At 36.5% G+C, this 20,453-nt stretch overlaps 1 protein-coding gene across 1 annotated transcript; it reads right to left on the reverse strand.

Moving 5' to 3' along the window:
* Window positions 1-17,146: 17,146 nt before the first annotated feature.
* Window positions 17,147-18,651, reverse strand: LOC150078766 (uncharacterized). Its single transcript, XM_090382328.1, has 2 exons — window positions 18,256-18,651; window positions 17,147-17,791 (listed from the first exon to the last, which is right to left on the reverse strand). The coding sequence occupies exons 1-2, from the start codon at window positions 18,649-18,651 to the stop codon at window positions 17,465-17,467; spliced, it is 723 nt and encodes a 240-aa protein (XP_090238454.1). The 3' UTR covers window positions 17,147-17,464.
* Between the last annotated feature and the right edge of the window lie 1,802 nt (window positions 18,652-20,453).

Genomic DNA, 20,453 nt, shown 5'->3' on the forward strand with positions numbered 1-20,453 from the left:
ACAAATCACTGCCAAGCTCAACGAGGGAGGTGCTAGAAACATCTCCACCTATTGTTAGCTACAATAGGTTATAGGAGCCACCGACCCACTAGAGTCCCATTGCTAACACCACAACACAGGACTCTATGCCTCAGCTGGGTGAAATAACATCAGCATTGGACCTTGGATGATTGTAGACAGGTCTCCTGGTCCTACAAGTCCTGTTTCCAGTTATTTCGAGTGGACGGGAGGATGCATATCCGATAGAAACTGCACGAAGCTGTGCACCTGTTAGGTCAACAAGGAACTGTTCAGGCAAGTGGATGGTTGGCAATGGTCTGGTGCATTTTAACTGGCACACGTTGGGACTTCTGGTATGTCTAGACACATCTGAGTGGTCCACGTTACGGGTCCATCCTTGCAGACCATCTGCATCCCTTCATGGTCATCGTGCACCCACAGGGCAATGGACTCTTCCAGCAGGACAGTGTGCCTCCCCACAGAGCCATGATGACTAGAACATGGTTCATAGATTTTACCACCATGGAATGGCCTTCCTGTTCACTGGAAATGAACCCTGTGGTGCATTTTTTTGGATGCTGTGGAAAGGTCTGTTTGAGCTTTGGATCCTCCATCCAGGAATGCAGCAGAATTATGGACAGCGGTGTAGCAAGCATGGATGGAAATACCTGTGGAACGGTTTCGTGAACTAGTGGACTCAATGTCTCTCCGTGTGACTGCCCTTATCTGGGTGAAAGGTGGGCCTACCCATTACTAGGTAGGTATCCCATGATTTCTGTCCACCCAGTGTATTTGGCTGATGGTGTATAAACTTGCATCATTTTGTGTTACCACCACTACCACTACTACTGATAATAATAATAATCTGGTACATTAGTATCACTTAGTGTATTTTATGTAAGATGAATTGATGACACCACATAATGCCATTGTTTAACTAATATAATTTTTCCTTCTTTTTGATAAATTTAAAAATAATGTGGGTGGGAAATGAAAGGACTGATAGCCGTCATCTCTCAAAAGAAAGCAGAAAAGGAGGGGGAGAAAAGGATGACTAGAACCATGTTCTAGTCATCACGGCTCTGTGGGGAGGCACACTGTCCTGCTGGAAGAATCCATTGCCCTGTGGGTGCACGATGACCATGAAGGGATGCAGATGGTCTACATCCCTAAAGTATCAAGGATTCTCATGCACAAGCCCTGTTTGTGTGGAGCATGTCAACAACAGCTGTTAGCATGCTCCAACAACAATTAATGTCAGCAGAGCCCATAAAAAAGAAATTGACAGGTATTTCTTGATTTGTGTATTTATAAATACACTTGTGTGGTATTTTATTTTAAAGGCCTTGTATTTTGTAATATATTGACACTTCTTTTTTTACTTTAAGTAATTCAGCTGAATTATATATTGGGAAATAAATTCGTACATTTCCTTTTTAAAATATCGTGAAAGCCAGCTAGGATATGCACTATATGTTGCTGAAATACATATATTATATATATTTTCCGAAATGGGCCTGTCATTGCCTGACAGGTCCATTTGGGAAAATATTAAATTCTGATGACTTACAGTTTCGGAATTAGTGGTCTTTTATCTTCACAATAATATGTTTAGCCTTGTGCTGCTTTGCTTTTTTGTCCAATTATATCGTTCATTTTGTGTATGCTAGTGGACTCTGTGAAGTTATGCAGTATTGTTTAAATTACTGTTGTGCTTGGCTAAGTACGGTTCAACACTGCTTTTCACCACAACAGCAGGTTTTTCACTATTCAAAAGCTGCTCCAAGTTCACTTATATTGTCACAGAAATTAAGAGAAATTCCTGTAGAGTTTGTGGGAACAAATAGTATGATATGAATTTGCATTTATATTTGTTACATACACAGGGCACAATTAATAGAAATTGATTTTTTTTAAACATTTTTTTTATTGCATTATGTTAAAACGTGTTTCACAAATAGCTCAATTTGTCGTGTTGAAGTAATGCTGAGGTTTATGAACTTAAATTTGGTGGAGATTAATTATTTAATGTTTATTTTATGTTACCAACGTTTATTTGAAAATAAATATAATTAATTTTTTTTCATTGAAACTAATGAGTATTTTTAGTGGCTAAAAAGCACGTTTGTAAATGTTTACAAAATTTTCAATTATTATTAAAAAAAGTGAAGAAATAAAGTTAATAAGTATTGCAATCTCCTGGTAATAGGACTAGCATTAGTACATTCCAAGCATAATTGAAAACACTGAATAATTTCACAAGTATTAAAGTTAAAATCTGGGGTCTGTCAGGCTACACAATATCATTCATGCTACGGAATAAAATGATACTACTTCTGGGTTAACAGAAACTGCAAAAGAAATAGTTAAACCGGAGACCTGTGAAAAATGAGAGCATCCTTAGATTCAGGAGAAGCACCTACAGACTGTATAAATCTTTCTCCTATTCACAAAGTTGTGTTCAAAGTGTGAACTACAGACCTATAAGTTTGACCTGTGTGCCGGGAAAATAAGTCAATAGTTAGAAATGTAATGCAGAAATTCGTGTTGCCCATATTGCCACACAGAGCAGATCACAGCATGGATCTTTTAAAGGTAGATCATAGCTAACTAATTCTGTTTAATGTAATTCCAGAGTAACATGCTATTTGTGTAGGTACAGGTTGGGCTACATTTGGAATACTGCATACAGTTTGGATAACTCATTTTTTAGGAAGAACACAAGATGTATTGAAAAAGAAGCAGAGTGGCAAGATTAGTTGGAAGTACAAAAGGAAATTCCTACCAAGAAAGGATATACTTTTAAGAGAATATGCTTTAATCTCTGGAAACTAGTCATCTGTGTGGTAACCTAATTGATGTTTTCAAATTGTAAGAGCAATGAAGCCCAATTTTTCCTACTTTAAGTACTCTTGTTTAAGTATAGGACTGATATCATACCTTTATTGTAGGAAATCTTGACCCGACGCTCACATCAAACTGATCTGGTTAATGTAATATGAAATCTTTAAGTATTAAAATGCAAACATATCCCTATTAAAGGATTATAAGGTATGTTCGTGTCAGACGGCACCTGGGATTTCTCCCATCTCCGCGTGTGTTTCGCTGTATCGAGGACAGTACACTGTCAAGCCAGAGACTTGAAAGTGTGTGGGCCATGTCTGTGCAGTGTGATATGTTGTGCCCGTTGTTTATCCGGCTTATTGGCCGCCAGGCCCCTAGTGGGGCCTGACGTTGCCCATACCCTGCCACGTGGAGGCTAGCCGGGTGTATCCAGTATCGCAACAAATTGCTCTTGCAGGTCCTGCCACCTAGTTTCCTGGGATTTCAGTGGCTATTAAAGGATTGTTAAATTATGTGATATTATATAAAACTTGTCTTCAATTCATAGCAGACAGCAGTTAGCAGACATAGTCTGCTAACTGCTATCAAGGAAGAGCCAAGCGCAGCCGATGCACATCAGCAATGATAGACCAGAAAGAAAACACAATTGTCAAACTGTATTAGAACTATATTAAATTAAACCGTATAAAAATATTATTAGGCTGAACTTCTTAATACATGACCAGGAATTTCGGTTGTAAACCGTGCTCACAAGAAGTAACGAGTTAAAACAATATCCACTCTCTTATACTTTAAAATAGGTGAATCTGCAGATAAAGGAACCACCTAGTGGTTCCTTTATCTGCAGATTCTTAATGATGAATAATCACCGCTAATAATCAGATCGAGAGTATTACTCCCTCTGGTTGTCTCTCGAACATGCTGCTGCAGAAAACAATCATCCAATAAATTCACAAAAGTCTTGCTAGTGTGCTTGTGACTAACCCACAAGTTCCAGTCTATATCTGGGATGTTTAAATCCCCCATTATAAGATATTCTGATTTACTGGCCCAGTCGTTTGTTGTATTCATCAGTCATTAGGCCTATACACACTCCAGCTCTCAATTTTGCTTTCCCAGTGCTTATGTCACACCAAACTGACTCTCCACTGTCCACCCATGTCAACTCGATGCACTTCCTTAGATTTTGTTTTTCTTAACTAACAGGATGACCCCTCCTCCCCTTCTATCATGGCTATACTCTCTGTAAACATTGTACTCCCCAAATTCCAAATCTGCATTCCTTATATCTGGGTGACACTACATCCCTGATATCCCAACATTATTTGCCTTTGATGTGTTGCCAGCACATCAAATTTATTTACTATACTCCTAACATTGGTGTACATGCAAGTATACATGTACTCTAACACAACCCATGTACAGTATTTACTTTTCCATGATGACTTCCAGCAGTCCTTGAAATCCTCAGCACTTTCCAGGCTGCTGCTCATTCCAATGGAAGCAGTGCAAAAATCACTTTCACCTCTGCTTGCGGCTACTATTAATCTATTAGTCTATGAATCCCCCCCTAGTTTTCTGACCCACTTAACACTGCCTTGATAGCATCAGCAAATATTCTTGCACCCTTTCTATTTAAGTGTATCCCATCCCTGTAGAAACAATCTCTCCTGTTAACAAGTGCAGACCAAACAGAGAAAAATTCTACCCCAATCTCTCCAGGGCCGAATTGATTGACAAGGCTCTTATCATATACTCCCTCCTGTTGTGTCTGGGCAGAATTGCAGACACTTTTTCAAATTTAACCCTAACTCCAACTTTTTTTCAACATTGACCTGTACTTGTAAAGCACTACCATTTTGAATATTTTTGGCCTTTTACTCAACTTTTCAGAATTCTGTGTTATTTATTACTTTCAACATTCTTTATTGTTTTCTTCAATGGTTATTACTGTGTCCTTTTCATTAAATAGTAAATATATTGTCAGTTCGCGGGAGAAAGAATTGTGGAAACCAGTAAATAGAAACTTAATTTTATACAAAGGGTGGTAATGTCAGTGTTTGTTAAATTTAATAGATGTTTTGAAATGCATATATGTATTTTAGTAGTGGCAAATGATGCAAGAAAGCAAGCGTATAAGAGCATCAGCCAAAAAAAAATTAAAAAAAAAAAAAAATACCCACACCATCTGTCTGTCTGTCTGTCTCCTCCAGTAATTTGTATAGCCTTGAGTTCATTCAAACAGCTCACTTCCACAACACGTGGAAGTTTGTCCCAACCCTGTTATCAACCACCTGCTAGGTGAAGGCAAACTTCTGCACATTTATCCTGTAACCGTCCTTCCTCAATTTGAATTTATGCCTCCTCATGACATAGTATCAGCAATAGTAATATTGCCATCCATTCAAAGTCTTAAACATCTTAATCAGGTTGCCTTGCAGGTGCCTAGTCTCCAGACGCTGTAGTTTGCAGAACTGAAGCCTTTCTTGGTTAGCCCCCTTTTGTTTCCTTCATCAGTCTCATTCCCTTCTGTATACCAATTCCAGTAGATCTATATCCTTCCTGAAATGAGGCCTTCAGACCTCTATACAGTACGTAACCATGGCCTTGTAAAAAGTGATAATCACTTCAGTTCCTATACTGTATATCACTTGACTAAACCCAGTGGCAGCCTGCCTGCATTGCTCAGAGAACTTCGTATCTGACTGTACAATTATCCTAGTCTTTTTGATGTGAAAACATCGTTGGTGGCCTATTAAATTTTGGACTGAAGGAAAATTTGTTACAAAAATGTGATGCAGAAATTGTCATTTCTGTATGCCATCTTTGAAGCATTTGTTTGGACTGGCTAGAAAGAGAGCAGTTGAATTATAGGCCAATTCAGAAGAGCAGTCCCCATAGAAGTATCTCTAGCATGCAGCAGAAACATGAAATACCTAAATTGCATAGAAATTGGATGGATTACAGAAGTTACATTAGATGTTAAAAATATCCACCAGCAACCTGCATATGTGAATGGCATGATTTTTCAACAGCCTGATGCACAGTGTTGCAATATGTTATAATTTTGTCTGCTTTATTACCTGTAAACCCTGCATTGTTTGTGTTGAGTGTATAGTTTATCTTTCAGGTATGCCAGTGAAAATAAGTAGGTGAATGAGATTTTTGAGACACTTGGGGGATATTCAAACGCATTTCCTCCTGCAGCCTATCCTTTTTTCGAGAAAAATTTGCAATCGAGATAGATATGGATGTTAGATCAAAATATGGAAGTGCACCATCTATCTGTAAACATGTTTCTGATTGCAGATCTGCATCATCGTTAAAAATTCAAGATAACGTCTTTTGCTAATCCCATGAGAGGAGATTCCCATCCATGTATTGATCCCTGATAGATTAACATCGTAGAGTGAGGTGAGGATTGCCATAGCCAGTAAACACAGTTGCAATTAAATTGAAATCAGCAGCTTCCCTGTTCTTCTGACAGTACCATTCACAAAATTGTACTTGTTGATTGGGATCATCTTCTTGAACCTCATACAGGTGTGAATTTTGACCTTTAAGATTCTCATAATATTTGCACCATATTTTCTTAAACACAGTTCTTGGGAACACTATCTTGTTTACTTCTTTACTGACTGGTTGTATGCACTTCTATCAGTTTGGATGTTTTCAGTACTTCTTGATGTTTTTTTCCTTATTAATATTGTGAACAGTTCCTTGTTCTTCAAATTTATTGTGGGGATGAGTTATTATTGAATGTGTTGGTATCTTCATCTCATATTGATATTCCCATGCACATTGAATCTCTTTAATGCTTTCATACTTCCAAGTACCATTTCAAAATGCACTTCCTTTCTTCAAATTTTAATTGATTATTCTCTATACTGATTTAATCACCAGATAATCTGCAACATAATGAAAACTTAAGTATTATTCTAGCCTTAAAATGAATGCTTTTTATTCAAATTGACAGTATGGTTTAAAATGTTTAGATATAATTTTTAATCATCCTATATATTGAGATGGGTTGAAAATTGCAATCAAAGAAAATGTTCCTATGATTTCCTCACTGTTATCCCATTATGCTATAAGTTGATTTTATGTAATATGATTATTGAATGTTTTCATATTAATATGAAGTTTTTCTCTTTGATCTTTTGCAGGTTAAGAACTGCCATATGATTCTATACTACTTGCATACCTCCTGATCTTCTGACAGTGTCTGTATAATATAACAGAATTCTTGCTGATCCTGTTCTTGTCTGAGCAATGAAGTTCAGAATTTAACCTGTTTGATGATTGATTGTTTTGTCGCTGTAGTACTGTTTGTGCTCTCTGTTTTTGCAGTTTATTCGGGCATCGGTGCAGTTACTCTGATGTATGAATAAATTGGTGTTTCTGATTTGGAGGTGGTGCCGACACCTGACGCATGGTGTCAACTGTTAGACAGTAGACACATGCTTTGCAGGTGCCCACTGTCCAAAGCCTCTGTAACAGTAACTACTTTAGCAAGAGATTCATTCAAATCCTGTTGCTGATAGGAGGAACGTTTTCCAAGACTCTTCATCTATTGCTGAGTTAGTTGTTCTTATATGGAGGGTTCAGGGATTTTCCTCCCAGTATAGTTTTTACTTCTTCCAGTGGAAGGGAAAAAAATCTATACTGGTAGGAAAATCCCTGGCTAGTGAATATACTCAGTAATGCTTGTTTTTTAATCCAAAAACATTATTTTTGGATGAAATGAGTACCTTGGATCACAGGTAAATCAAGCTGTGATCCAAGCATTATAAATTGTAACTCTTTGGTGCTAGGCACCCATTGTGTGACAGTATAATTACTTTCTACACCACTTCTTTTATAATTTGGGACCATTTATCTGTCACATAATCTCTGTAAGTGAATTCATTTCTTGCAATTAAATTGCTATTGTTTTATTTAATGAAAGAGCATGAAATTACTTTAGTGCCTTTTTTGTTCCTTGATAAATTAAAAACATGAACAAGCAAATCTTTAATTTATATTTCATTTAGAAAGAAATGAGTACTATTGTACTTTTATTGGGACCAATTATGGTACAGCATTGTTTTTTTTTTTTTTTTTTTTGTTTTTTTCTGTAAGAAGTAACTTGCAGAATGAAACTTGTTGGCTGTTCAAAGTTTAATTCTCAATAATTTCTGTAGAATCAAACTGAAAGCCACAGTGTTTGTGTTTTCTGAAGATATACAATTGCTTATAACCATTTAACTAATAGTGATTTCAGTTATGTTTAAAGATTTAGATCTTAATTTCATAAGAAAAGCAAACATAATTTGATGACACAATACATTTAAGAAAACATCCAGTGGAGCCATTTCACTGAAGGATAAATCAAAACTTGTAATACCTGTGTAGTTAAATAATAAATGCTTCTCTGCATTATATTTTTTCTGCTTTATGGATGCTTTTTTCTCTTCAGTGACAGTAGCAGGCGTGAGCTTATTTTCATTTTTGAAATGACGTTATCCATGTGTCAACTTAGAATTCTAAATAATTTTTAATTGAATAACATTGCCAAAAAAAGAAGAAAATCTGCTTTTAATAAAATCTTGGAAGATATGAAGTAGATTTGCCTCTTTTTTGGTGATGTTATTCAGATTAAAAAGATATTAGTAATTTTAGTTAGAGGCATGGATTTCAAAAAAGAAAAAAAGTTTCTCAGGTGAGTATAAGCTCTAGCCTGTTGCTAGAGGAAACTAGTGTCCCCAAGGCAGAAAAATATGAACAGAAGGGTTTATTATCTAATTATTTGATACCTATGTAGCTTAAATGTATGTGTTAGGACAACATGCCCTTGACTGCAACCGCGTCCTCGCCGCAAGGGTGGAAACCAACCTTTGGTTGGGCTAAGAGTTGCAAATACATTAATAACAGTAATGAGAGAATAACCATGTTACATTATACATTTTTCTGGGCTATATGATTGGAATTCCAGTTGAGAGAAATGAAAGGTGGACCAATTCTTTTGATGATCTCTCTTTAGAGCTGCATCAAAATGTTCACTTTTGTGGCAGTTTGTTAATTTTGGGAGGTGGGGGGGGAAATCCAGTGCCTCTGTAGCCAGGAGTAGCAGTGCGTAGCACATGCTTCTTGATTAGACCGGGGTTCAAGCCCATGACCACCAAATACGGAGGATGCGGAAAGGTCGGAATGACCGCCGCATATTCCCGGAGCAGTATGGCCTTAGTTGCTAATGCTCCTAAAAACCAAATAACAACCTTCAGGGGCTGTGTTTTATAAACTAAGGTCAAGCATCGGCTCAGTTTGAAGTTACTTAGTGAAAATTTGATGACTTTAGTGTTATAGTTTAGCCATGATCTGTGCCTGCCCCCAGTTCTACAGTTATGATACTTTTTGATCTAAAACTACTGGGGTAATTTCATCTAAAAAGGAGTATTAATAAGGTCAGTAAATCTTGTCTTCCCTATTTTGTGGCCGGTAGACTTATTTCTGTAAGTAAATGCTATGATCACAATACTTCTAATAAGAGGTCTTTACATCCTTGAGTTCCCTTAACCCGTAAAGGGTATTTATTCTCTTATTTCTTTGAAAATATGATCCCTACTATAACACTGTTTACAAACTCAGAGGTCTCATTAGATAGCTGTCTCAATTAGCACAACTGTGACTTATGAATATTGAAGCAGTTCTGCAACAATTGCCATGTGGTATAAATGAGTTCAAAATTTAATCTAATTAAAATAGGAATAGCTTAGATAATATTCAGTAAATTGAGAACTATCTTGTCCTCTATATTTGGTGATGCCATAAATAATTGATATGGTCTTATGATATTCATAACAGGACAACAGTAGGGATCCATGAAGTTTAACCAGTCAAGTTACAAAAAGGATTGTTCTTCCTCTAGTCACCTTGAGGCCATTTAAACCCCATGTGCCTACATTTGAGAAATCGGCAAAATTAATTCAAAATTGTTTACTTTTTTGATGACACCTATATTTTCAATCTTTCCTGAACACAACTGTGAAAAATCCATTTTTTATATTAAAAACATTTTAAATCATTAAAACTCCCTTTAGATCTGTTTGTGATGAAATGCAAATTTAAAACCAGTATGCTACCACCAATGCCTGCAATTTTATGCCACTTTGTCAGTAACAGGTAGGCTTGCTGTACGATGCTGAAACCTGCTGCTTTACAATGATGTATTCTTTAACCTAATGTAGTTATTTTTAGTTGGCCTTTATATTTTTTCATAAAATTATTTGGTTCCTTAACCCCTCAGTAATTGTGTTGTGCTTTAAGTGATTTAACCTTTCCAGTAAATTTTGAAATTTTACCTTTATTGAGACATTGAGAAAGGCAATTAGGTAGCAAAGTAATTTTAAGAGTAACAGCTCTTGAAAGGTTAGAGCTGTTGCGAATGCCCCAGGCAATCAACCACTTAAGGATTTTTAGGAGTTGGGGGATGCAGAATTTTTTTTTTAGCACAAATATCAGCTGTAATATCAGTAAAAGAAATTTTTGATTAAAACTGATGAACTAAACACTTCTTTACCACATAGTAATTTGCTGCTAACTGCAACAGGTTGTGCTTAAGGTGCTGCCACTACTTGCAACCAAGCTGTAATGAAACAAACTAAATGATACGCATGAAAATAAAATTAATTAGCAAGAGCCAATACTTGCTTGATAGGTACAACAGCGTAGACCCAGCAAGCATGGTACAGCTGCATCCACATCTGCCTGTCAAACTTTGCCAGCTTATAATGTAACCCCCAAAATTCTTTCTTCCTCTTTTCCCCAAGTGAAAGACCTTTCATTTTGCTACATTTAAAACATAGGTGCCACTTTACTGACCATCTTTTGAAATCTATCCAAGTCATCCTGAAGCTCTGCTTGGCTGATCATTAATTAGTCTCTCTCAATCCTCACATCATCTGCAAATTTTGATATCATGCCCTCTATCCCCTTACTGGTTATTATTTATTAAAATCAGAAACAACAATGATCCCAGAATTGATATTTGGGGTGCCCCTCTTCTAATGTTAGACCAATCCAAAGAGCAACCATTAATTAGAATCCTCTTCAGTCAACCTGTGCTCTGTCAAAAGGATCTTACTTTTGATTCCAGCATGTTAAAGCTTATAAAGTAATCCCTTCTGCAGGACTGGGTCAAATGCATTGCTAAAATTTAAAAATCAAAATTATTTCCTAACTCCAGCTCATGCGTGACTGACAGAATAGCTTACCAGGTTGGTTAAACATGATTTTCCCTTTATGAAACTGCTGCATTTCCTTCATAAGAATTCCATTTCTCTTTAAATTATCGTGTATTTCCTCCAGGGCTTGATAGTTAAAGTAGGGATTGTGACAAATCCTGGTCACCATGGTACCTAAATAAATTAGTTCCACTACCTGGTGTTGTGTGTGTTTGAAGCTGTGGTCTGGTACAGCAAGAACTCTTACTGGTTTGAAGGAGCTGTAATAGTATGAAAATAGCACCTGAATGGCAGATTCCTTATTTCTGGTCATAGTCAAAAAAAAAAAAAGTGTATGATGTTTCTGCACTGTAAGCTTGTAAATTGTTTTGTTGAGATTTTATTTCTGTTAATATGAATGTTATTCAGTTGATTCAAATTTTTAAAAATGACAAAGCAGTTATATGCAATATTTTCAAAACCAAACTGTTATCCAAAAGACATGTGACCAGCGTAATAGGTGTAAAAACTGCTGATCAACTTGGAAGTTTGCTTGTGTCAGATGAGTGATAAATGGATCCACAGAGTAGAAATATGCCAGGGCTTTCAATTTCTATAATGGTTTTTCTGACTTTCTTTGTTTTTTCTCCATGAAAATTGCTGCATTTGAAAATACTGCTGTAAAGGAATAAACAAATTAAAACCAGCGTATTAATGCAATGCAGTACTTTCTTCTGACAGCATCAACCATTTTAAAGTGGTTGCCTTGAATGAATATCAAATGACAGTTCTAATTGTGTACATTTGTAAAAATTATCAGTTTCAGAAGTCATGCCACAGCTTTATTTGAAATTTAAAGTAACTTATGTCTTCTATTACCCACACCTTGTGCCATACTCTGTTTTATAGACTAAACTTCTTAACAGAATAATCTCTCTCACTGGCAGACTTCCTCAGATGTTCACTTCATCTCTGCTATCAGTATTGTGTAACAGAGATAAAGTGAACTCATGCTTTGTGTTTCAGTATTATTATAAAAATCCAATTTTATAATATTCCATATATGTGCATACAAAATCTTGCTGCATTTGCTCATGTAATGGATTTTTCTTGGTCATGTGGTAGACATTGGGTTACCCACCTTATTCTCACAGGTGGAGGATGCAATGCTAATAAGACTTTGAAGTTTGGTTAAGTTGTGCCCTTACAAAACAAAAACCTTAAGCCTGCACAACATTGGAACTCTATCTGCTAAATGTAATATCATTCATTGCGTTGTGTAAGTGTGAAAAAAAAAAAAATAATATCACTTTAAATTAGTTTATTGTAAGAATGGGGAAGTACTTTTATCTTCTGCTGTAATGCCTGAGTTACTCGGTTACTAGCTTCAGTCATAAAATGACTTGGTATGGGCACTTTCACAGTGAGTTGCATCTGTATTTCACTGCTCAATAAGAGAGGGGTGCAAATTAGGAGAGGGCAAAAATCATTAGCTGTAAGCTTGACTTCTGTTCCAGGGAAAATAATGGAATCAGTAGTCAGTTTTTTAGGATCATCTTAACAGGAATGGAATTGTATGGAAATTGCAGCATGTATTTGTTAAAATGGGAGGGGGAATCTTGTCTGACCAATCTGTTAGATACTATGAATGGAGTATCAAAGAAATTGGATGCAAATAATTTTGATATCATGCATTTAGATTTCAGAAAGAATGCTGTATAATTTGTAGCAGTGTGGTATTAGGGCTAAGTATTGCTATGGATAAAGGAATGGTTAAATAAATTTAGTAGTAGAAGATAAGAGAGTAGTTATAGATGAGCACTACTCTTCTTGGACTAATGTTAGTGGAGCGTCCCCAGGATTCAGTACTAGGTCCCTTACTGGTTACAATATTTATTAACAATACTGATGAAGGCATATCAAGCTTATTATCAAAGTCAGCAGATGATAGAGAGGTTGGCAGGGTGGTTAATAATAGGAATCAAGGCATACTACTGCAACCAGACCTAGAAATATTAGGCAGATGAGCTGTGAAGTGGCAATTGAGGTTTAGCATTAGTAAATGCAAGGTACTGCATATGGGCAGCAGTAATCCTAGAATAATATACCAATCAGGTGTTAGACAAATCAAATTCAAATTGTTATATTAGGATCACCCTTAATTCATTACATAAACCCGTATTTGCGTATGTTCTCTGGTCGACTTGCCTGTTTTGCTGGACAAAAAAAACCTGTTTCTGGGTTGGTGAAACCTTGCTATATATGCCTGAAACTGACTAACTCAGCCACGGGGTGAAAAAAACCCATTAAAGTTCCTTGCGTCGTCGATGGGGTTTGAACCCGGGCTTTTTCCAACTCGTCGATGGGGTTTGAACCCGGGCTTTTTCCAACCCGGTGTAGTGAGGATATCACTGTTACTAGCCACGCAGACTTAGGTGATGGACAACACCTAGGATGGACTGTACAATTACCTAGGGATGATTGTGCAGTCCAACATGAAGTTCTCTGAATGTTGCAGACAGGCCACCAGAATGGCTCATGGGGTTCTATCAATGATACCAGAATTTGCCAGCAGATACAAAGAGGTGATCATCCCATTGTATAAGGCAATGGACTAGCCATATCTTGAATGCTGCATACAGGTCTGGAAGTCTCATTTTAGGAAAGATGTGGATCTCTTGGAATGGGTACAGAGAAAAGCAACCAGATTAGTCAAGAACACAAAGGGGTATGCTTACTACAAAGAGACTTTGGTTTCATAAACTGCAGCACTTGGAGGAGACCAGAATTGAAGTGTTTAAACACCAGGGTACATAAATTGAGCCAGAGAATCAGATGTTAACCAACATAGCTTAGTTAAAAGTTGTTCTGAGAAAGAAAAGTTATTTCATAAAAAGTAAATAAGTTGCTTTTAAGTTTTTTTTTTTTTTTTTAATAGTGCCACCAAATGAATTTGGAACAAACGTCTCACGTTGGAACAGTTTAAGGACATAACTGTACATTGTACATAATTTATTTAAAATGGGGAAGGGCATAAATGTTAAGTAAAAGCAATATACTTCTCCATTGGAGCAGTGCATTTTATTTAAAATGTACAGTACATTTAAAAATGCACCAAGGCAACTTATGTTGAAGTGCTTCCACAATGAATAATGAGATTCATGTTCTAGCCATCTTCCTTCTTAGAAGGCAAAATTATCCCAAAAAAATTCTTCATGTGACCAATGATCACCCATTTTCAGGGGAAAAAAATAAGAATATTTGATAATCCAATGTGCATTGCTTTATAGTATAGAATGCAATGATTTGAAAGAAGTGCTGGCTATCTATGTTGTTGTAACACTGAAAACACAGATTCAATTGCTTTAATTGCTAATGAAAATTCCAGGAACTGATATTGCAATTGCTGTGTCCCACTTAAAATTTTTGCAATCCAGGAAATCTGAGCCGTTGATTGCTTGCTCTTAAAAAAAAAAAAAAATTAGTTACTTGGTGGAGGTGAATGACCAGTTATGCTAAAAGTTACCAAAAATAACTTATATAACTTTATACTTCAGCTCATTACTACCCATGTCACATACCTTAACAAAATTTTGTGGTGTGGTTAATTAAAAGAAAGAAATTGTAATGTTGTGTGAAGTATATAAAGTATACAATGTGCATCTGCTGGTAAAGTTCCAATGTATGTTGTTCACATAAAACTAACCATGTCAGAAGACACTCCCAAAATCATTATACCTACTACATTGGACAAATCAACATGTGCCATCAGTTGCCTATGCTCAATCTGTTTTATACAGTCGAGATGTAAACATGTCAGCTCCCCTTTCCAATTGCATTGTTAGTAAACAATGTGCTGTGATCAGATGAGGGGGAACCCCCAGAACATTGGCACAATATGGAGAAGTGTATTAATAAAGGAGGGAGAGAGGGGGGGTAAAGTTATTGAACGGGTTTAGTTAAAAAATCAGACAGAGCAAGTGTTTGAAGTCCATTCAGGCCATCTGATTTAAATGATGGTAAACAATGATCAATTTAATGCCACTACTAAACCTTAAGACATATTTGTGCACATTTCTTTGACTGATATGCTTTTCTCCATACTGTATTAAAATTCTGTGAATGTTGGAGGTCTTGACCCCTTCTGAGCACAAAATTCTATCATGGCATGTTGTTCACTAATGGTGCAATCCTTTTGAAATGTCTGAAAACATACCTAAGCATCTGTAGCCATGCTGCCTGTAAGGCTTTCAGTGTTGGAATAGATGACGGATGCATGTCCATACACCTGATTTTCTTTTCCAAAACATCCCACATGGATTGAGGTTAGGAAAATTTGGAAGCAATATGGATTGATGATATCTTAACTATATTCCTTGAACACTTGTGCACAATGTGGGCCTGATGGCTCATATTGTCTTGAAAGGTACCTTTCTGTCCAGGAAAAAATGGAACATGGCAGGGTCCACATGGCCAGTGGTAGAGTTCACCAGTAAAACATTTGAGGTTCTAGTTCTTTCCAGCAAAATGTGCCCCATATTAAGCACCTGCTTCACCTGCCTTGATAGTGGAATTATGGGTCCATGGACTCTTGTTGCTTGCACCACACGAGTGTCCAGTGTGTTGCACCAAGTATTTGGATTTGTCTGACCAGCACACTCATTTCTTGTCCTCCAGTGGCCAACCAGTGTGTTGATACCATGGCATTTGCCGTTGATGATCAGGGACAAGGATGGTCTGCTGTGGAACCTCATATCTGAGTGTGCAGAACATCATTTGAGATAGTCTTGCATTCCTTATACTGTATTGCGATGGCAACTGTTGCACAGTAACCTGCTGTTCAGCCTGTAAGCTCTACCTATCTTTTCCTAGCTCTATCTTTTGCTCACCACAAACATTCACCTTGCATAATCCTTTACAGTTCTGTCGGAGGTGGTTTGACCTGTTGACACCATTCTCTGTACACCTTATAACTCCCAGATTTCTATCTCCCAGGTGCAAAACCTTATGCTTAGAAACTTTTGACTGCAGTTTCCATTTTTTGGATAACTTTTTGCAACCACAAGGGACATTAACCTCCCTTTTTGCCTTTAAATCATCAGAAAATTTTCACAACTTACCGTACTCATCACTGTCATTAAGGAAGATGACTAATAGACATGACTCAATACTGATCTCTGAGGAATACTGTGCTGGTCCACTCTGAGGAATGTCCATTTATCTCTGTCTCGTTTTAGCCAGCCCTCGTTCCAAGAGGATTTTACAGGTAATCAATTTGCTCCAGCTTATATAGCAGCCTTTCATGTGGAAACCATATTAAAAATTGTTTCTTGCATCCAACTGCTTTAAAATTTCATCATAATAGTTAACTAGATTGATTAAGACTTCCCATAAGAATCCATGCTGTGATAGCGCATCTAGAAGGAATGGTATCCATTAAGGATACCAATCCTATTTAGATGGTCATCATTAGAATCTAAGACAATCTCCCATTCTAATGATGATCTCATTAATATCTCCAACAGCATGATTACACTCATATGCAGCCTTTTTCAGTATAACAGGATGTATATTATCCACTCCTGGAACTTTACCTTTGCTCAGCTTCTCCAAGGTTGATATATCACTTAATTTAGTTAGTCTGTCAGCTTAAGTGATGTTTTGTTTGTTGTGCTTTTATGTTCAATTTCCATCATGAATTGTGCATATGTTCATAAATAACAAATTGCTGCAGATCACAACTACACATAAAAACTTTATTGAAATAAAACAGCTATGTACAAATAAAAATAATATAAAGATAAAATCATATACAAGAAATTAAGTGGCTTCCATGGTTAATTGATTTCAATTAATTAGCCATGGAAGCCTTTTGAATACTGGCCATACTCTTTATCAAACAAAACCTTTAAAGAAATTTTGGCAACAAATATAGAAAGAAGGCTGGCAAACTTTTCCAACCTACCACTTTTTTTTTTTTTTTTTTTAAGTATAAAAAATAAACATGCTGGCTGTAGAATAATCAAACTTTTTACAATTAAAAACACAGCAAAATTAAAATTACCGAAGTAATTTTGATCTATCCCCCACAGAAAACGATATACTGTATTTTTATTTCTATGCGCCGTGATCACTCAAAATATTATTTCAGTTCAACTATTTTCTGGTGGGGTATTTGGTCACCATCACACCTGGCCGACAAAAGTGACACCATCTAATCCGTGGTTTTCCATTACTTAACATCTCTCTCTGTAACGGCGAGTAGTCCAATTACATTGGTGACGATTTTCAAGCGAGAAAACTTGCATTCTCACTTCACTAACCAATTTGTGTACGTAGCTTTTCTTTCGAAAGTGCGACATAGCAGGGCAGCCTCGCACGTTGGAAGGCTGTTATGGTTGGATTACCATAACAGTCCCTTAACTTTTTTGAGCCAGATATAATTTCGTCTGTCTGTTTACATTTCCCATCTCGCACTCAAAGAGAATGTCATGAATGAATTTTTCAGCAATAGCTGCTGTCTCTCTCGGCAATTTCCTTAGTTTAAACGCTACAGTTTTTCCAATCACGTCAAATTCGTCTTCACTTTTATGGTGTTTCTCTACTTTCCCTGGCATATCATCACAAACATTCCCTTTCCTTGATGTCGATCTTGATGAAGCAACACAAAAAGGTGTAGAAATCGTGCAGAGAGGTTGACTTGGATCAAGAAGCAAATTAGTAGGGGATCCAGTAATCAACTCATCCTAAAAGAAAAATGAAAAATTATTATAAAATCGAAATTTAAACTGATACATGCATAAATAAATTTGTAACCTTTAATTATAATTAAAGCCACGACAGAGGGCGCATTAGTGTATTGATTTCACCTAATCAGATCTCTGGCATAAAGGGAAAGATAACTAAAAATAGGAAACTTTTTAATTTTTTTTCTTAGTTTTTGACACAGTATGGAATAATAATGGCATTCATTATCTTAAGACAATAGTATTATTATCAAATGAATAATAAATTTCTTAACAGCCCCAAGTCATCTGTCAGTAGAAAAGCGAAACGAAAGCTAAAAAGCAGTTGGGCTTAATTTTTTCCTACTTGGTTAGTTCTGCTGAACAGAGGACGAAACTATTTAATTCCAAAGTTGGATGTAACTTTAGATTTAATCATATGTCTAAAATGTAAATTTATTAAAATTATACATTAGCTAACTTACAGTGCTCTCTTCATCGCCATAGCTTTCGGTTTTCACATCCAGCATACATCTGCTCTCATCAATGTCCTCATCAACCAGGAACATAAGTTCCTTGAAATACCATAACGATGGCTCGTATGCATCATCTGCTGAAGCTCCCGATCGCTTTGAGTCTCTTACTTTTTTCAACTCCTTGCGGAAAGCTGAGCGCATCGAGTTGATTTTGCGAACCACGGAGTCTCGAGTAGCATTTGGTTCTACCTCCTTAAACTTGTTGATCAGTTCTTTATATGCCGCACTTTTCTTTTGCCTATTATTATACGCTACGTGGTTGATGTTCCATAATACAGGCAAGCTTCGATAACATTCGAGGAATTCCAACAAGGCTTTCCTCTTGTTTACACCTCTAGCATCCATGTCTAGAGGATAACTGAAGGAAATGCGCAGTTAACTGCGCTTTCGCACTACCAGGAAAAAAAACGTAGTGCATGATCAGTCGTACTGCGCATTTTACTGAGCAAATGACGTCAGTTTTACTCTGTTCAAATACTCCACCTTCTATCTTTGTTAGCTGCTCTCACTTAACTCTTTCTTTTTCCCCTCAGTTATATCTACGCAGTTAATTTGTGTTCATTTAATAAATAGAACGTTAGGACTATATATATATATATATATATATATATATATATATATAAGTATAGTACAGTATTCGTTTTAAAAATAATAATGCTGATCTGGGAAGTAAGGTTAAAATTCAAATATATATACACGCACCAATAAAATCAGGGCTTGTCCCATAATTTACTAAATGGGAGGGACTAAAGGTCGAAATAGTGCACTCTAAATTTTCGTTTCAAACTCAACAATTTCAGTTGGTTGATAGTTCAAACTGTATTCTTAGAAGTTTTTCTAAGATTTTAATCATCTTAAAGACTTTTTTCGTGAGTGCGCTTACATTATATTAAAAGATAAAATAAAAGGTATATAGCGGTAAGGGAGACCAGGTTTACCCGACCTTAGTATTATTCTTTATTCTTAGTATTAAAATTCTGTTTTGTTTTATATTATTTTTTGGCGATTCAGAAAGTCAACTTCCCTGCTTCCACTTCCACGTTTAGTCATGCAATCTGAAAACCGGAACCCATTCATAAAGCCAGGCAGGGCCTGCCAGAGTGCTGAATCTAAATCTACTGGGTATCCTGCCTCCACGGGAAAGTGTGGGCAACGGGGGTCCAACGGCTAAATGGTCAACGATACAACATACCAGACATTACACAACAGGACACTGCCCGTATACTTTTTGTAAATCTTTTTTGCCTGGTGCAGTAAAAGCCTCAGGCTTCCTTGCACCATATGGCTGCTAATGATAATGTAGGTTTTACCTCCCTGGCTTTTCTAGGGTAAATTAACATTAACAAGGCTAATAAAACGGTGTGCAAAAGAAGACGTAATTTTATTTATTGATTTATAATTTATTTATTTACTTTAAGTAAAATTATCTTTATATGTTTACATTACAATTCCTGTTTACAAGTCAACAGGAATTGTAATGGAGAAAAACTCCTGATCCAGGTATGGCATCTTTTAAAAAAACACGCCTCGTCACCCTAATAATGGCCATTTTGAAGCTTGAGTATTGTGGAATTTCATTTAAAAATAAAATTGTACAATACTGGAAATGGAAAAGGTAATCCTTAATATTAGCATACCAATTCTAGCACTCTGAGCGCATTAGTTCCAGCTTGTGACTGCTCCGGTCAGCCTAGTCTCTGTTACAAAAACCTGCTATCATGGTGACACGAACGACGAATTGACTCTCCTCCAAAGGAGCTTTTGGAGGGAAGTCATTTTTCACAGTTGCTCTTAATTCTTGCTTCGGCCATCCAATGTATAAACGGACATTTTTTTTTTTATTATTATACGTGACTCGCTCAAAATAGTCACGGGAACATTGACGAGAAAATCACAGTTTTGCCGATCACCACGTAAACGAACAATGTTCGGAACAGCAGGTTTTTGTCACAGCGACTCAACTATGGCTGAGTCGCTGTGACAAAAATACTTTACTGTACAGTTGAAAAACGCAGGTTTTTAAGCAAAAGCAGTTTACATCAAACATACCTCTATATTCCAACATGTCCGTTGCATAGCTGTGCAAAACTTATTTGTACACCTCTATTTTATTTCTCCACTTTGCATAGTTTTACGCTTTGAAAAGT

This window comes from Mastigoproctus giganteus, chromosome 10 (genome assembly GCF_048544385.1).
Source record: "Mastigoproctus giganteus isolate SK-2022 chromosome 10, ASM4854438v1, whole genome shotgun sequence".
Classification (NCBI taxonomy): Eukaryota; Metazoa; Arthropoda; class Arachnida; order Uropygi; family Thelyphonidae; genus Mastigoproctus; species Mastigoproctus giganteus.